The sequence below is a fragment of the Lepus europaeus genome, chromosome 15 (assembly GCF_033115175.1).
Source record: "Lepus europaeus isolate LE1 chromosome 15, mLepTim1.pri, whole genome shotgun sequence".
Lineage (NCBI taxonomy): Eukaryota > Metazoa > Chordata > Mammalia > Lagomorpha > Leporidae > Lepus > Lepus europaeus.
This window is the reverse complement of record NC_084841.1, coordinates 69,983,093-70,000,523: the sequence shown is the minus strand read 5'-3', so window position 1 is coordinate 70,000,523 and position 17,431 is coordinate 69,983,093. Positions and strand designations below refer to the sequence as shown.

General features: G+C 39.0%; 1 protein-coding gene across 3 annotated transcripts; it reads right to left on the bottom strand.

Annotated features, from left to right (window-relative positions):
- Positions 1–205: 205 nt before the first annotated feature.
- Positions 206–17,369, bottom strand: NUDT12 (nudix hydrolase 12). Of its 3 annotated transcripts, none has more exons than XM_062212323.1 (7): positions 17,303–17,369; positions 14,970–15,182; positions 13,486–14,075; positions 9,039–9,206; positions 6,650–6,763; positions 3,334–3,533; positions 206–2,772 (listed from the first exon to the last, which is right to left on the bottom strand). In XM_062212323.1, exons 2-7 carry the CDS (start codon positions 15,173–15,175, stop codon positions 2,662–2,664), a joined length of 1,389 nt encoding a protein of 462 aa, XP_062068307.1. In that variant the 5' UTR covers positions 15,176–15,182; positions 17,303–17,369; the 3' UTR covers positions 206–2,661. The 3 variants fall into 3 exon arrangements, with proteins under 3 accessions (XP_062068307.1, XP_062068306.1, XP_062068308.1); XM_062212322.1 differs by having other exon boundaries at positions 17,237–17,324; XM_062212324.1 differs by lacking the exon at positions 17,303–17,369 and adding an exon at positions 15,902–16,002.
- Between the last annotated feature and the right edge of the window lie 62 nt (positions 17,370–17,431).

The following is a 17,431-nucleotide window of genomic DNA, read 5'->3' as shown; positions in this document are numbered from 1 at the left end:
ATATAAATATGTGTGCATGCATTTGAATGCAAACTAAAAAATTTACAATTCTAATAAAAGTTTGAAGTCTTCAAATTAAGTAAACTTTATAAAGGTCTCATTTTTTACATGATTAGTTCTAAATAGGGGATAATGATTGGAATTTGGTCTCATCTATTTGTAAAAGGAAACTTATAAAAACATTAAAAAATACACAACACACAAACAAAATCAATAAATGTTTTAATGCACTGTTACATTCATTTCCATTAGAATACATTCATGGTACTTACATCTCTCTACCAATTTTGAATTGGCTATTCTTCCTATTTACATGTAGTTATTCACCTCGCAGAGGTTAGAAATTTAAGAATAATTATTAAAACAATAATATACTTACATATTGATTTTCCCTGAGTATGGGATTAAACATCCAAAACTGAATTTATAACTATATCTGTTGATATGTTATACTTTTCTATCCTAACATTATGGAAATCTAGAATTTTAAAATGTAATCTTAGAACCTGCAAGTATCAAAAGTACATTTGGAATATAGCTGAACTTCAAATCATAGTAATAATCAAGGTACATAATTTTCCATACATTTCTATAATTTGAATTTGATTTCCTATCTAAATTTCCTGTGTAAGTCTTAATTTTTTTAAATTCCTGATATCAATAATCCTTAATTACTAATAAAGCCATTTTCATTAGTAAAATAAAAATTTTAAAGTTATTTAAGTTAAACAAATTTTAAATATAGTATATTAACAATATCTGGTAAGTTAAATTTATTCTTGTCATCCCTTAATTTTTTTCAAAATATATTTTTAGTAATAGCTTCTATTTCATAACATACGGAGAATCCTGCCCTAGGTTATACAATACAGATTGTTGTATTTAATTAGTTGTAACTTTCATTAATTAATTAAATTCATCTTTCTGGATTTCCTTTTCCTATCTATAAAATAAGGACATGAAATTACATATATTATTTTAAAGGTCTCTTCAAGTCACAACACATAACAGTAAAGTGCCAATTCATATAAATTTGTACATTTATAAGCTACCTTTTAAAACAATTTCAAAACAGCCTTATAAAATGTTTCCATGCTGCAAAATTGTGAACTACTGTCAGACACTTTCTTTAGAATCTTCCTGACTCAATTATAAAATATATTTTATTTTATTTATTTATTTTTACAGGCAGAGTTAGACAGTGAGAGAGACAGAGAGAAAGGTATTCCTTCCGTTGGTTCACCCCCAAATGGCCACTACGGCCGGCATGCTGCGCCGATCCGAAGCCAGGAGCCAGGTGCTTCTCCTGGTCTCCCATGGGGTACAGGGCCCAAGCACTTGGACCATCCTCCACTGCCTTCCCGGGCCACAGCAGAGAGCTGGACTGGAAGAGGAGCAATGGGGACAGAATCTGGCACCCCAACCGGGACTAGAACTCAGGGTGCCGGCACCGCAGGTGGAGGATTAGTCTAGTGAGCCGCGGTGCCGGCCCTAAAATATATTTTATTAAGCCTTGTTAGAATGTGTTGAAATAATACCAGACTGATATGTTGTATTATTCATGTTGTTGGTAAAGAGGATACAATTTTTTGCTAACACAGATACAGCTGTCATCACAAAATAGACACAATGGTCAGCTGTCACTCAAGCTCTCCTTCCATGAGGGCATGATAGGGAGTACTAGCAGCATTCATTGTTTTTTTTTTTTTTTTTTTGCATTCATTGTTAAAACAGAAAAACACTGATTATATTAAGCTAGTGGCCATACTTTTTTTTTTTTTTTTAAGACTTATTTATTTGAAAGGCAGAGTTACAGGCAGAGAGAGAGAGAGAAATCTTCCATCTGCTGGTTCACTCCCCAAATGGCTGCAATGGCCAAAGCTGGGCCATGCCCAAGCCAGAAGCCAGGAGCTTCATCTGGGTCTCCTATGTGGAAGCAGTGGACCATGTACTTGGGCCATCTTCCGCTGCTTTCCCATGCACATTAGCAGGGAGCTGCATGGGAAGTGGAGCAGCCAGGACCAGAACTGGACCCCATATGGGATTCGGTGCTGCAAGCGGTGGCTTGACCTATTATGCCTGGCCCCTGCCCGGAGGGCACACATTAATAGTACCATTGGTAGAACAAAGGAATCCAGGAGGAAAGGGTTAGAAGGACTGCAATGGGAAAATAAGCAAAAATCAGACATTAAAAACTTAAGGGAACTGCATGGTAATGAAAAGACTAGAAATGAATACAAGTTCAAAATTCATTAAACTTATTTTGTCTTGTTTCTCTAATGAAGAACTTCAATGATCAGTCTAATTCTTGTAAGAGGAACTGGAATTTAGATTGATTGATATTTCTAGAATGTTATTTCTTTACTACGTGGTATCTCTTATTAGGAATACATGAGATGAAATTGTGAAGTACAACCAAAAAAAAAAAAGTTCAGAGAAGGCTAACCCCAGACTTAAAAGAACCTGACCATGATTTTAAAAGAAAAAAAATGATAAAATTATGAATTCTGTCATTAGGATGGAAAGTACACTTTAAAAACGTTTGGAAAAACCCCGCATGATCTCTTTTGTTATGACACTTTGAAGAGCATTATTTCTAATTTCATTTGATGAATGTGAGGTTTTAAGTACCAGCTAACACTCAAAACACGGTTTTCTGGTTTACAGACTGGGGTTCATTCCAATCCAGTGCTTGATTAACTGATGTGCAATAGCTCGGCTTGGCGGCACAAAGAATGCCTGCTGCTTCCCTTTGGTCAGAACATCCACAACCTAAAATACACCATAATAAAATGCATTAGGATTTCTATTTAGTACAGTATTTTTAATTATTTCACTGAGTTAGTGCTTCAGTTTTTACAATGTCCCAGAAAGGCATATTCACTTATGAAAATGAGGTCATGTAAAAGTAAAATATATGCTTTACCCTTAATTTCAAAGTGAAGTCCAGTTTTAGGACAGGCTCCCTTTTAAAAAATTCTGAAACAATAACTTAATTTCTGCCTTTTGGGGCTGAGCATAAGATAAAGTTCTTATTTTTGAACTATTATTTATCCATTTTAAGTCCACTGAAAGGTGTTACCATTGATTTGAAGGAATGGCCTCTGCGATTTGCAATGCATTATTGCTGGATGAATTTCACAGAATGAGTTAATATAGGACACACTGCTGAATACATACTCTTCCTATATGGAATTACCAATTATATTGTAATTCCTGCATAATGAGAGGGCTGCAGCCATTCATTCAACTTGCTGAAAATCCTTGCTGCATGCAGAAACCAATACAGTCAGGGAACAATCAATAGCAGAAGGAAATTAAATTGAACTCTACCTGTTCTCTAGTGAACCAGCGGGCATCCTCTATTTCATTCTTGTCAACTTTAATTTCTGTAGACACTGCCACAGCTAAGCAACCAATCATTAAGGAGGAGGGCATTGGCCATGGCTGACAAGAGACATACTGAACATGGCCAACTTTGACTCCACTTTCCTCTTCCACCTCTCTCCGAACAGCATCTTCTATTGTCTCCCCTAATCAAATGGGGCAAAAGAACAAGTTGTTGATGAACATGCCCTGGACATTTTGTGCTCCGAATGGTTCAAACATTTGGAAATCAGTTTGGACAGAAACCCAATTCAAAGTATCAGGAAGCAGAAATCTAAAGACTAGACTGGAATGGAGGAAAATATACATTTTTTCAGTACATGACCACATCTAGAGTATCAAAATGCCAACAAGAAACGTTTCATTTCATAAAGGTTCAAATTTGTCAGTTATATTTAAAATAATAATTTTAAGACCTACCAGTATCCAACTTTTGCTATTGTCTAAATGCTATGCAAATACTTTGTATATTTCTTATTTATCACTAAATAGTTATAAATTATCAGAACATGATTTTTACAAATAGTTAGTTTTTTCCCCATTACAATATGGAAACTCTTTTTTATTATGCTGTCAAGTAACTATTGTACCTAACTCTTTTCAGGTCTTTAAAAGTTTAAAAACCACAAAACATGAAACAATACTTTTTCTTCCAAAGCAACTCTTTTCCTCTAGAGGACAATTTTCTCAGCAGTGATAAAGTGGTGTATGCAAATATGACTTGTTTTTGTGTTTTTTTTGACAGATAGAGTTAGACAGTGAGAGAGAGAGACAGAAAGATCTTCCTTCCGTTGCTTCACCCCCAAAATGGCCACTATGGCTGGAACTATGCCAATCCGAAGCCAGAAGCCAGGTGCTTCCCCCTGGTCTCCCATACAGGTGCAGGGGCCTAAGTACCTGGGCCATCCTCCACAGCAGAGATCTGGACTGGAAGAGAAGCAACCGGGAATAGAACCTGGCACCCATATGGGATGCTGGCGCCGCAGGCGGAGGATTAACCAAGTGAGCCACAGCGCCAGCCCCCACAATATGCTTTTAATGACATGTTTTGATACATTATACATTGTAAAAAGTTAAATCAGGCTGGGCAAAAATCTATCCCTTTAAACACCTACAAATGTTCCTTCTATTTCTACTTGTTGGAATTGAAATCAAAATAGAGGTAATAATTTTAAGTAAAACATACATTTTTGTTTAGAAATACTCTGCTTAATATAGTATTCAAAACAAAATTTTCCATTTCCAATTGACTGATAAATTTTCTACACAGAGATTACCAACCTGTATTCATCAAAAGAAAATAGATGTGTACATCAAAAAGCTAATGGAAAATCAAACTAAAAATAATTATTTGTTGCAAAAGTTTTTGAAATACATGCATTTTTTTCATAATATGCACTTTCAATGAACTTTTATTTTTCATTTTATTTGAAAGGCAGAGACAGAAAGGGAGAGAAAGAGACGGGGGGAGAGAGAGAAACACAAAGAAAGATCTTCCATATGCTGGTTCACTCTACAAATGACTACAACATCTACGGCTAGGCCAGGCCAAAGCCCACAGCCCAGAACTCCATCAAGATCTCCCCTGTGGGCAGCAGGGACCCAAGTTCTTTGTTCATGAACTTTCTGAAGACCCCTTGTATAGACAAGTCACACAGTAGCATATTTGCAAGACCACAATTAACAAAAATTATAGCACATAATATATATTTAAAAACTCCTATAATCAATAAGAAAAAAGGATAAACAAAACAAAAATAATATAAATAATAAGAATCATATATAAATATTAAAGAATGTAGACACCTAAAATTCAGAGGAAAGGCAAACTGGGTGCCTAATAAATATTTCTAAAAGATGTACCATCAGGAGGGAAACGGAAATAAAAACCACAATGAAATACTAATTCTTAGTCTTCAGAATGATGAGTTACAAAGTCTGAAAAATATTTCATCTACTGCTGGTGGCAGTGTGAGCTGGCAGAGATGCTTCAGAGAGCAACCTGGCAACAGCAAGGAAAGGTAAAGGTGCTCACAGCATGCGCTCAAGCAAACCCTCTCAGTGTACATGTCCTAGAGCACTCGGCACATGTGCGTGAGAAGTCGGATAGTCACTGCAATGCTGCTGGTAACAGTAAAAAGCCTTGAAATAAACTAAACGTCCATCAGCAGAACGTGATCCTTGGTTACTTAGTCCCTGTACCTCAGTTCTCCCATCAGTGAAATCTCTGTAGTAGTATGTTTCATAAAGCTGTATGAGGATCTGATTTAATACACCTAAAGCTTCTAGATCAGGATTAATACTAGAAGGTGAGATTAAACATTTATTAATTAGATAGATTCATTCATGTATTCCACAATTATTTATTGGACTCCTACTACCTGAGGGGCATCTACTCTGAACTGTTGAGATACGACGATGAATAAAGCAACGTCCCTCCTCTCATGGGACTCACTTCTCTACTAAGAGAAGATAATGAAGATATTGATAAACACATACATACATTCCACGTAAGATGGTAATGAGTGCTATAGCACAAAGTCAGGCAAGGTGAAAGGGGTTGTGAACATAGAGTACAAAGAGCTAATTGACATATTTGGGGCAATCAGATCAGGCCTCCCTGCAAAGGTGACAGTCCAGTCCAGTCCAGAAGGCAGTGAGTTACACACTACCTAGATACCTTGGCCAAGAGAGATACATAAAACTGCAAATACTGAATGCTTAATAAAACAAAAAATGACTTCAGCAGTAAAAATATGAAAATCACATTATGTTTAAGTTAAATCATTAGTTATATCATGTTTAAAATATCTTAATGCAATATTATTTTTAAAATTTTTATTTATTTATTTAATTTATATGAGAAGCAGAGACAGAGAACCACCACCCACTGGTTCACTTCCCCAGTGCCTCCAATGGCTGGGGCTGGGCCAGGCTGTAGTTGGAAACTACAGTAGCTGGAAACTCAATTGGGGTCTCCCATGTGGCAGCAGAGATCCAACATTTAAGCCATCACCTGCTGCCTCCCAGGGTGTCCACACCAGGAAGCCAGAACAAGGAGCTGAGCAAGGACTTGAACCTGGGCACTGTGATATGGAGTGCAGATATCATAACCAGCATCTGAACTGCTAGGAGAGACACCTACCAGTTTTATTATATGATAATTTATCTGAGATTATTTCTCAAATACCACCTAACATTTTTATCTGGAATATTTAAGTTAAATGAATGTTATTATAAAAATTATGAGGAAAAGACTTACCAGGTTCAATAAATCCAGCAAGGCAAGTAAACATGCCTGGGGGAAATCTTTTCTGCCTGCCTAAAAGGCATTTGGTCCCATCTGGATGAATAACTTGCATGATTACTACTGGATCTGTGGATGAAAAAATACACCTGATTCAGGAGTGACAGGAAAAAATAACTCAGACTCATTGCACAAAGGCACTGTCTGGTAGGAGAACATAAAGCTATAGCTCCTGCAGGAATGAGACTCATGTCTGGTTATAACAGAGTGTTTCTTTCTGCCCTGATAGAGTTGATGACATTGTATCTCAGGGAAATTGCATGGAATGCTGTCAGCAAGCTAATGGGATGACCACTGTTGCCCTCCTTTCCTCAATTTTGTCTTAAAATAAAAAAAAAAAAAAAAAAAAAACAAAAACTAAAATTATTCATGCTCTCATCTACTGGTTCACTTCCCAAATGTCTACCAGAGTTGGAGGCCAATCCAGGAACTCAATCGAGCTCTCCCATGTGGGTGGCAGGAACTTAATTACTTGAGTCATCATCAGTGCCTCCAAGGGTCTGCATTAGCAGGAAGATGGAACTGGGAGTCAAAGGTGGGAACTGAATCAGGCACTCTGATATATGATGCAGGCATCCTAACAAGTGGCTTAACTGCTAGGCTACACATCTGCTCCTTTTGCTCAATGTTTTGTAGTTTTCAAAAACTTATGTACATCTATTGGAAAGGCAGAGAGACACACACTCACACAGGGAGAGGAGGGGAGGGGAGGGGAGAGAAGGGGAGAAGACAGGAGAGGGAGAGATTGAGAAAGAAAAAGAGCTATCTTCAATTCACTGATTCACTCCCCAAAAGCTGGCAACAGCCAGGGCTGGGCCAGCCAGAAGCAGGAGCATAGAACTGCACCTGAGTCTCCAACATGGGAAGAAAGCAACTGAGCCATCATCTGCTGCTTCCCAGGATGCATTAGTAGGAATGCTGAGGTGCTGGGACTTCCCAGAATGCATTAGCAAGAATGCTCAATAGGAAGTAGAGGTGCCACGACTCAACCTGGCATTCAGATATGGGATGCATGTATCCCAAGTGGCTGCTTAACCTGATGTGCCACAATGCCCACCACATTTCCCTCAAATTCAATGGCAACACTTATTCTGTACTTACTTATGGTATGTTAAGTATATTTTTTTAAATACTTACATTTACTCAAGAGGGAAAGAGAGAGAGACAAAGACAGAGAGACACACAGAAAGAGTGAGCATGTGTATGTTTGCTCCCATCCTTTGGTTTACTTCCCAAATGCGTGAGAATGCTGGCTACAGCCAGGAGCCTGGAATACATTCCAGATTTCCAACATGAGTAGCAGGAACCCAATCACTTGAGCCACTGCTGCTTCCTCTCCTAGTCTACATTGGGAGGAAGCTGGAATTTGGAGTTGGAGCCAGGAATCTAACTCTGGTACTCTGATGTGGGACATGGACATCTTAGCCATTAGGTTAAATGCTCACTTCCTCTTATTTTTATGAGAGTAAAGTTTAAATAGGTAATACATGGACAGTGGAAAACTGAAATTTTACTTCAGTAAATACAATGAATTTTCCTCTAATTTCCATCCCAACCCTTAAAATATTTTCAAAAAAGTTAGTGTGACTCTATGATTAGGTTTCTTTTCTATTTTAATTTTTAACTAGTTTTTAACAGATTCAATGTGATTTGTAGATACAATTCAAAGAACATAATGTTATTCCTTTCCTCCCTAAAAAAACATAAAACTGCAATAACAGTTTATGTCTCTAGAAGTGACTAATCCAGAGAATTCCCTGCCCTAGATCACATTACTAAAGGATGTAAATATAAAGGTCTTGGAGCAACAAAACCAGAAGTCACTAGGCCACCCACTCTACTGCTCTGAGACCTCCTCAGGTGTTGCTAAGTCCACTTATCCTTTATTCACACAGTTTTCACAGGCTGCCTTACTGGATTTCCAACTCGACAGCATACTCAAAGCAGCAATCAGGAGATGGTGAGTGGGTCCAGGCAGCCTGAAGCTAGCTCCTGGCGGTCCTGCTTTGCTGATACTCAAAAAGGCTCTAGATTGTTGAGGCTCTTTTACTTCTCCACTAAGGGGAGCCAGATTTGAGGGCTTTTGAAATCATGTATCTCAAGATATCAAATTCATACTGAGTAATCCAAAGTCAATCAATGGTTAATTATACACAATCCATTTTTAGTTAAAAATCATGAAAGTATATAATACTCTAATATCAGCAATCTAAATGGTTAAATGAAATGTGCTTTTAATAAAAAGGCAAATTTGTTAGCATCTCACAGACTTGTCTTTCCAGAATGTCTGATTCACCATCAGACATTCTAGGTGGCTAACAGTTCATGAAAAGAAAAGGCTTACCAACTCTCGGATAAGACGTATTATGAACACCACGGAGACTAGGACAGCCTTCTTTTAAGCATACTCTCTTATAGCCACCTTCTTCAATTTTAGTTGCACTTCCACAGGTTGGGCAGAACTTGTATCGACTGTGCCAGGCAAGGACAGATCTCGCTTGAGCTACAACCCCTTTAAAAGAAGCATGGCAAATTTTAATTCTGTGCCACATAAAAAAATGTACAGGTAACATGCTCTCAAAGTACAAAACAGATACCCACTGTTTTCTGAATAGCTATTATCAAGGGTTTTAATTTATATTTTTATGACATTATTTTTATTTTAAGATTTGTTTTATTTATCTGAAAGACAGAGTTACAGAGAGAGAGAGAGAGAGAGAGAGAGAGAGAGAGGTATTCCATCTGCTGGTTCAGTTCCCAAATGGCTGCAATGGCTGAAGTGGAGCTGACCTGAAGTCAGGAGCTTCTTCCAGGTCTCCCACGTGGGTGTAGAGGCCCAAGGACTTTGGCTCTCCTTTGCTGCTTTCCCAGGTGCATTACTGGGGAGCTGGATAGGAAGCTGAGCAGCCAGGACTTGAACTGGCGCCCATATGGGATGCCAGCACTGCAGGCCAGGGCTTTAACCTGTTGTGCCACAGCGTCAACCCCCATTATTTTTCTTTAAAGACATTTAATTTTTCAGATGACAAATGAAAATCAGATCTAACTTGAATGCTAAAAAATATAACTGTTATACAAGATACATATACTAAAATCCTTCTCTCACATATGTGATCATGATTTTAAAATTTTGAGTACAGGGGAATACTTAAAAATGTTTCTGGAAAGATAAAATGAAAGATAATCTTATTTTGGTCTAAAAAATTAAAATCTATGTATAGTTTTTCCATAATATGCATTTCTGTAAAGCTTTTGAAAACCCTTCTATAAATGTGGCTCTCAATTTTTTTTGTACCAAAATAAACTTTTCATTCCGTCTTTCCATGAACATTCTTGAAGTACCCTTGTACATGATTCTAGTGTACAGTGATTTTATAAATAGTAATTTTTATAAAAATATATCACAAAAGCAGTTCCCAGCTCACACCTGGATGCTAAACTAGATGTTAATGGGAAATTGTAGGAACTTTTCTCCACTCTTCTTATGGTTTGACAAGCCACTGCTGGTTCCTGCCACTGTGGAACATACCCTGTTTTCTACTGGATGTATATGGTATAAAACACCCTTCATTTAAAACATTCAAAGTTAAGTGTGTTAATGAACAAAAAGTGCTTAATAGAATAAATCTTGGAAGATATAATTCTGCCTACAGCATTTATTCTAGTACTTAAAAAAATTATTATGTCCTGACTAGAAATCTTACAATTGACAACATTAGACTAGAAAATGCTGTATTTCAAATGCTTGACAAATTTGCTGTAATATATGTTACTTGGTCTATGAACTTCTGAAATAAAATAATAATAACTATATTTAAACTGAGAAAAATGAATAAATAAAAACAATAATAATACCGAGATTCATTGAACTATATGTAACATTAAACATCTGCCTTCTGCATTACTTTTTTTTTTTTTTTTTGACAGGCAGAGTTAGACAATGAGAGAGAGACAGAGAGAAAGGTCTTCCTTCTGTTGGTTCACCCCCCAAATGGCTGCTACGGCTGGTGCTGCACCAATCTGAAGCCAGGAGCCAGGTGCTTCCTCCTGGTCTCCCATTTCTGTATTACCCTATAATATGTGATTTACACTAGGGTACACGTATAATACAGGATCGCCACAATAAGAAAAGCTGTCATTCACTGAGTAATAAGTAAGTATACTTTGTAAGTACTAAGTGACAAGTACCATGCAAAGAACTTTATTTAATATTTAGAGCAACCTATGAGGAAGGTAGATACTATTATTACCCTTATTTTTTGGAAGAGGAAACAGAAGTTAAAGGAAAACAGAGAAGTAAAATAACTATGTAAGGTTACAGAGCAACCAAGTTAAAGGTTTTGGTTTCCTTACAAGAGGAAAAAAAGGTAAGAACCTAGCTCATTTATAGGATCATTTTGATCTTAAAATTTTACATATACGCCCAAAGGAAAAAATGTTTGGCATTTTCTCCACAGATGTGGGGAATAAAACATACCCCAGCAGACTTCGGGGAGATGGTGCTAAACAGTCTCTGGAAGGGCCTAACATGTCATCCAAAGGAAGGTGGAATTCACAAGTGTCCCTCTTCATGATCTCCTACTGAGCCTTCATACCATATGACTTTGTTCCTTCCACTCCACTGACGTTCCTCTTGTCAAATTCACCAACAGCTTCACGTTACCAGAATCAAAGATCCTAAAACAATGTCGATCTATGTTCACCTTACTCAAGTTCTCAACAGCACCTGACTTCTCCCTCATTGAAAACACTGCTCTGTTTCCTTCTATCTTATGGGTACACTGTCTGCATTTCCTTTGACAGCTCCTTTTCTTGCATCTGACCTTGAAATTTCAAATAATTCAAGTCTGATTCTGAGGCTCTTATATTCCATTTAATAAATAATCTCAGTAGTTTTTTTTTTCCCTATAAAGATTTATGTGAAAAGCAGAGTTACAGAGAGAAACAGAGACAGACTCATCTTTCATCTGCTGGTTCATTCCCCAAAGGACTGCAATGGCCAGGACTGAATCAGGACGAAGCTAGGAGTCAAGAGCTTCTTCCTGGTCTCTCACATGGGTGGCAGGTTGCCATGCACTTGAGCCATCTTGCTGCTTTCCCAGGAGAATTAGTAGGGAGCTGGACTAGAAGTGGAGCATCCAGGATACAAACTGGCGCGCATGTGGGATGCTGGCATTTTAGGCCACAGCTCAACAACCCACTACACCACAATGCCAGTGCATTTATTGGAATTTAAATACTACTTTTGTGTTGATGGCTGCTATATAACTTTAGTTGACTTCTCCTGAGTTCCAGCTTTTTAATATTCTCCTCCAAAACTTAACATACCCAGATGTAGGAACTGGGGCAGAATGGGTTAAGATGCTGCTTGGAATGACCACATCCCATTTCAGAGTGCTAGTTTGAATTCTGGTTGCTTTGCTTCCCACCTAGTTTCCTTCTAATACATCCTGGGAGGTAGCAGATGATGGCTCTAGTGCTTGGACCACTGCTACCTGTGTGGGAGACCCCGATGGAACTCCTGGATTCTGGCTTTGCGCTGGCTGAACTCACTGTTGTGGGCATGGGAAGTCAATCAGTGGATGGAAGATCATCTGTCTCTATCACTGTACCTTTCAAGTAAACAAAAATAAATATATATTTTATAGTGTGCCAGAGTAAACTTTTTTATCCCAAAGATTTATTTAATTGAAAGGCAGAGTTACAGAGAAAAACAGAGATATCTTCAATCTGCTGGTTTACTCCCTAATGGCTACAGTGGCTGGGCCTGGGCCAGGCCAAAGCCAGGAGCCTGGAACTCCATCCAGGTGTCCCATATGGGTGGCAGAGGTTCAAGCAAATGGGCCATCTTTTGCAGTTGGGACACATGATGACATTGCCTTAACCCACACTGGCCCTCCCTCTAATGTTAACTCTTGATTTTATACTCCACGTCTGTCCTGCCTCCCTTGTTCTACTTTAGCACTGCAAATTATCAAGAAGTGGTATCACTATCACTAAGTTACTAACATCTCACGCCTAGCAGTCAACTTGATCTTTTCCTTCACTATTTTATATTGCATAACCAATCCAAAAGCAAGTATTACTCATTTTATCTCTGAAGTATCTCTTGAATGTACCTGCCTTTTTCCTATCTCCACTATTAGTATCTTAATTCATGCCTTAATCCAAGTTTCCATCATTGCTCTGTCACTACAGACCAAGCCCTATCACTTCTACCTCCAGAGTAACTCAACGTTCCATTTCTCTCCATCTCTACTGCTACTATTCTAGTCAAAGCCACTGCTACCTCTAATCTCGGTTATTGGAATACTGAATCCCCTCTCAGTAAGACTCTTGACTTTCACACTTGATTACTTACCTACCTGCAATTCATGTCCTACAAAGCAGCAAAAGTGACGAGTTTCCAAACACAGTTTATGTCACAATATTTAAATGGTGTTTAGAATAAACTCTAATTTTTAACTATGCATAAAATGTTCCATCAATAGAAAATAAGACAAGTCAAGGTCTTTTCTTCTGGGTTCAGTGTATGGCAGTATATAGGATCACACAAAACTGCATGTATTAGGATTCATACTGATGGAACAAATCTCAGACGACTAAAACAGCTCTACTCGACAAGGAACAGCCCTAGGGGGGGAACCTCAGGAAGTTCCTAACTGAAGACACTCAAATTTCACTGCTTATTGGAAAATGTGTGCCTTCTGGAAACTACAGACATACACAGCTACAACTCAGCTCTGAAAACCAATTATCACCACTAGAAGTAAACCATGTCCATTTCTTACCAGCTTCTTTTTCTTTCAATTGCAGAAGAGCTGGCATTGGAGGGTGAAGAAAATAACAATTTTCATGTCTTTGTTTAAATTCTTCAGCAGCAGTAGGATCTATACCTAGCGCAAACCAGGCAACTAATCCATCTTCCTCCTCTCTTGGGACTTCCTCAGCATAATTAAGTAACTGTTTTTTCATCTCAAGTTCTACTCCAAGGAAAATCAAGGTGATCTTCTCAGGTTGAGCCAAATAGTCCTTTATATCTGCATAGCTCAGCTGACAAAGCCTGACTTCTGGTTGTTCAGAACTTTCTTTATTGCCACCTAGAGTAACCAAGGGATTTAAATCTGAAAAAAGGATATAAACTGTGGCTGGATGGCTTTCTTTAGCTAGTAGCCAGTCAGAATTATTTCTTTTTTCACTTTTCCGGTCCAGTAGTGTCCTGCTAAAATAATTTTCACATTCTTCCACTTCATTGGTTAGGAACCAAGGCTTCTTCCCACCTTTAGCTATAGCAAGTAAGTTAGCTATATGCTTATAACCCCAGAACACAGCAATATCCAGTGCAGTCTGCCTTGATTTATTGACAACTGATCTGTCACACCTACAGATGGAAGGGAAAATTTTGGAGGAAAAACAAAACAGAAAGTAAATATTTTCTCCTATATTTACTTCAATAAAATATTCCCAGAAAAACGTTATCATTTAATGATTACTTCGACTTTTTCAATTTTGGTTGGCTCATAGTTCACTACTGTAAGGTTAAAAGAACTACTTTATTATGATTATATATGATGAAAGGTAAAGACAGTGCATTTTAAAAATTTTTGGATGATTACTTAGAAAAATAAAAAAACCAGTATTTTTTTCCCAAGATTTATTTATTTATTTGAAAGGCAGAGTTACAGAGAGAGAGGGAAGGAAAAATCTTCCATCAGCTGGCTTACTCCCCAGATTGCTGCTATGGCTGGGGCTGGGTTAGGCTAAAGGCAGGAGTCAGAAGCCCATGCATACAGGGGCCCAAGAACTAGGGCCATCGTCCACTGCTTTCCTCAGGCCATCAGCAGGGAACTGGATCAGAAGCAGAGCAGCCAGGACTTAAACCAGTGCCCCTAGGGGATGCTGGTGTCACAGGCAGTGGCTCTACTCACTATGCCACAACACTGGCCCCAAAGCAGATTTTATGTGGCTTAAGAATATACCAAAATTCTAGCAGTCCTTGTAGTCATAGTGGGACTTACATTTTAGATTTGAGAGAAAAACATTAAACCATTCATCAATTTCCCTTGCTAATAAGTGTAAAGGGTTAATTTCTGAATTTAAGAAGTTAAAAAGTTTTTAGTTAGAAATTATGGTATGTTTTAAACAACGAACTTGTCAGTGAGTTATTTACAAGCCGAGTGACATAAATATAGCTACAAGAAACATTTCAAAGGAAATATGCAACAGAGAAATTAAACTACAGGCCCTCTTTGGTGGTAGAGCCCAAAATGTTTACCCTTTCTCAAGCAGAAACTGGACAACATCTGGATGCCCATTCCTTGCAGCATACATTAAAGCAGTCCAGCCATTTTCAGATGTTTCATTGAGAAGAGATGGCGAATGACTGAGTATTCCTGTTAACTTGGCTATATCTCCTTCCGCTGCTGAACAGTGAAACTGGGCAATCATTTCTTTCTTTGGGGTTCCTTTGACAAAAGACATTTCTTCCCTATAAAAAGGAACACAGGAAAAGTAAATTTCACTAGCAATTGCTTTTTCTATCAATGTATGAACATTATCTGAATGTTGATGTGGTTATAGTAATAGTTTACAAAACACTATATATGTAAAGAATTAGTAGTCAATTGTCATCACAGCATACAGGGATAACAACAAAACTGTTATCAGGTGAGAATTATAAATGTTACCCAGTTTATATACTCACAGATACTCATGAAGATATATAAAGTAATGCATAAAGGGCTTTGGTAATAAATTTATATACACAATGTAAAAAAGGCTTTGGTAATGCAGATGTGGGGGCTGTATCTTAGGAGGTAGAGCTAAGCAGCCTATCATAAAGGGAAGTGAGTATTTGAGGTCAACCAGGAGGGACTTTATTATGGAGTCGAGACATGAGGGAAAGGGGTTAAAGCAGATGGGAGTAAAGACTGAGGCTTTCAGCCGATCAACAAGCAGTGTTCTCTGATTCTGTGGTACCAAGTATAGCTCACCGAATTTCCTTGCCCTCAGGGAAATTATGAATGGACAGTTAATTACTCAAATGCTTTCAAAGCTTCACATGGACACAATTTATTGCTTTACCTTGAACAGCTAATTCTGCAGTCCATCTGGGATTAATTTTTTGCTCACTGTACGGGGTAGAGGTCAAGATTTTTCTTATCCTAATGAGTAATCCATATGACTCAGCACTATTCTTAAAATTACCTTTGTCCCACTGTATTGCAGTATTACTCTTGTCACAAATCAGATGACCATAGATCTTTGTATCTATTATTGCACACAGCTCTTTTGCTCACTTTGTTGCCCTTGAATCAGAAAGTTTTTAAATCATTAACTTGGTGCGGTTTGTAACTCTGATGTCTCAGTGAAAATAAAAGGAAATAACTGCAACAAAACTCTTAATAAATGCTGCCAAATAACAGAACGCATATGGCTGAGCACAAATTGAACATTTTTTTTTTTTTGGTGAAGATGTTTCAACTGTCTATTAATCTCCCCAAATATCTCTACATCATAAAACAATTTCTTAGAAACATCTTTTGATTTACTGTCGAATTTACTTCCTTAGGCCTTTCATATAAACATTCTAAAATGCTGAGTTACAACTGTTGGGGTTTTCTTTGAAGCACTGAAGTACACACTGCTGTATGGTCTCCCTTCCAAGTCCTATTTCCCATTAACTTGTCCTGAGGTCATAGTTATTTCCTCAACTTCCCCACAAGCTACCCCATGAGACTGCAAAACCGGTCTTCAAAAACCCAGCGTCATGCCACCCACCACCACCGGCGCACACAGTATTCTAGTGTCCAGAATACAGTGTCTAGGCATCCAGTATTCTCTGGCGGAAGGGGTGCACTCTCCCCTCCAGTTTTCTCTGCAGAAAAGCCATCTGGGAGAGTACCATGGCCCAGCACACAGGCTGAGCACTGGCTCCCTCGGATTCCCTCTTTCACGGCTCGCTGCAGAACACAAGGATTTCAAGGCAGACAGAGCTGGGCCCTGGCTTTTCAAGAAGTGCACGAGCTATTCGGCGGCGTCATTTAAAAGCAGTTTAGGTTTAGCGGGACTTATATTTTAACGAAACCAACAGCCACTTTTGCTGAGGTGGAACACGGCGCCCAAGGCTTGCCCAAGACTCCATGGCTCCAGTGGGACACGGCAAGACCAACCATTCTGAGGCCACTGACGTCGCTGACCCTAACTTGTCGAATTCCGCTCCCTGGGGACGCCTGCGGGCCGTTTAACCATTTAAGCACCACCCCTGCACGGTCGGATGCCTGGGGTTATTCTCTAGCCACCACTGTGAGATTCCTTCTTTCAAGGCGAAATCACATGCAAGGTGGCGCTTCCCCATCTCAAAGCCTGGGCCGCAGCAGGATCTCCTGCGCCGGGAGACCTAGCGGCCCGGGCCCCGCGCGCTCTCCGCGCCTGCGCCGCCGACTCGGGCCGGGCAGCGCGGCGAGGAAAGGAGCCGGGAGAACTGGCCGCGCCCCACACAGGGGACTCGGGGTCGCCTAACTCGCCGCTGCTGCTACTAACCCAAAAGTCACCACAGTAGAAGCGGAAACCGGCATACGTCCGAAAGCCCGGGAAAACCAGACTCACTTTTCCTGGAGCCGGATGCAGCCTTTCCCAACTTCCGGTGGCGGGCCGGTGTACTCGCACGGCCTTCTGGGAGATGTAGTTTGGAGGTCACTGACTAGACTTGACCCGACGAGGGGCGGGACTTGGGGC

Excerpts from the sequence above, each read along its gene's own strand:
- NUDT12 (XM_062212322.1), bottom strand. The coding sequence starts at position 17,271 with ATGCCGGTTTCCGCTTCTACTGTGGTGACTTTTGG. Across the intron at positions 3,534-6,649 it reads TGCTGGATTTATTGAACCTG|GGGAGACAATAGAAGATGCT; the intron begins GTAAGTCTTTTC and ends CCATTTGATTAG. Across the intron at positions 2,773-3,333 it reads GCTGGTTCACTAGAGAACAG|GTTGTGGATGTTCTGACCAA; the intron begins GTAGAGTTCAAT and ends GGTGTATTTTAG.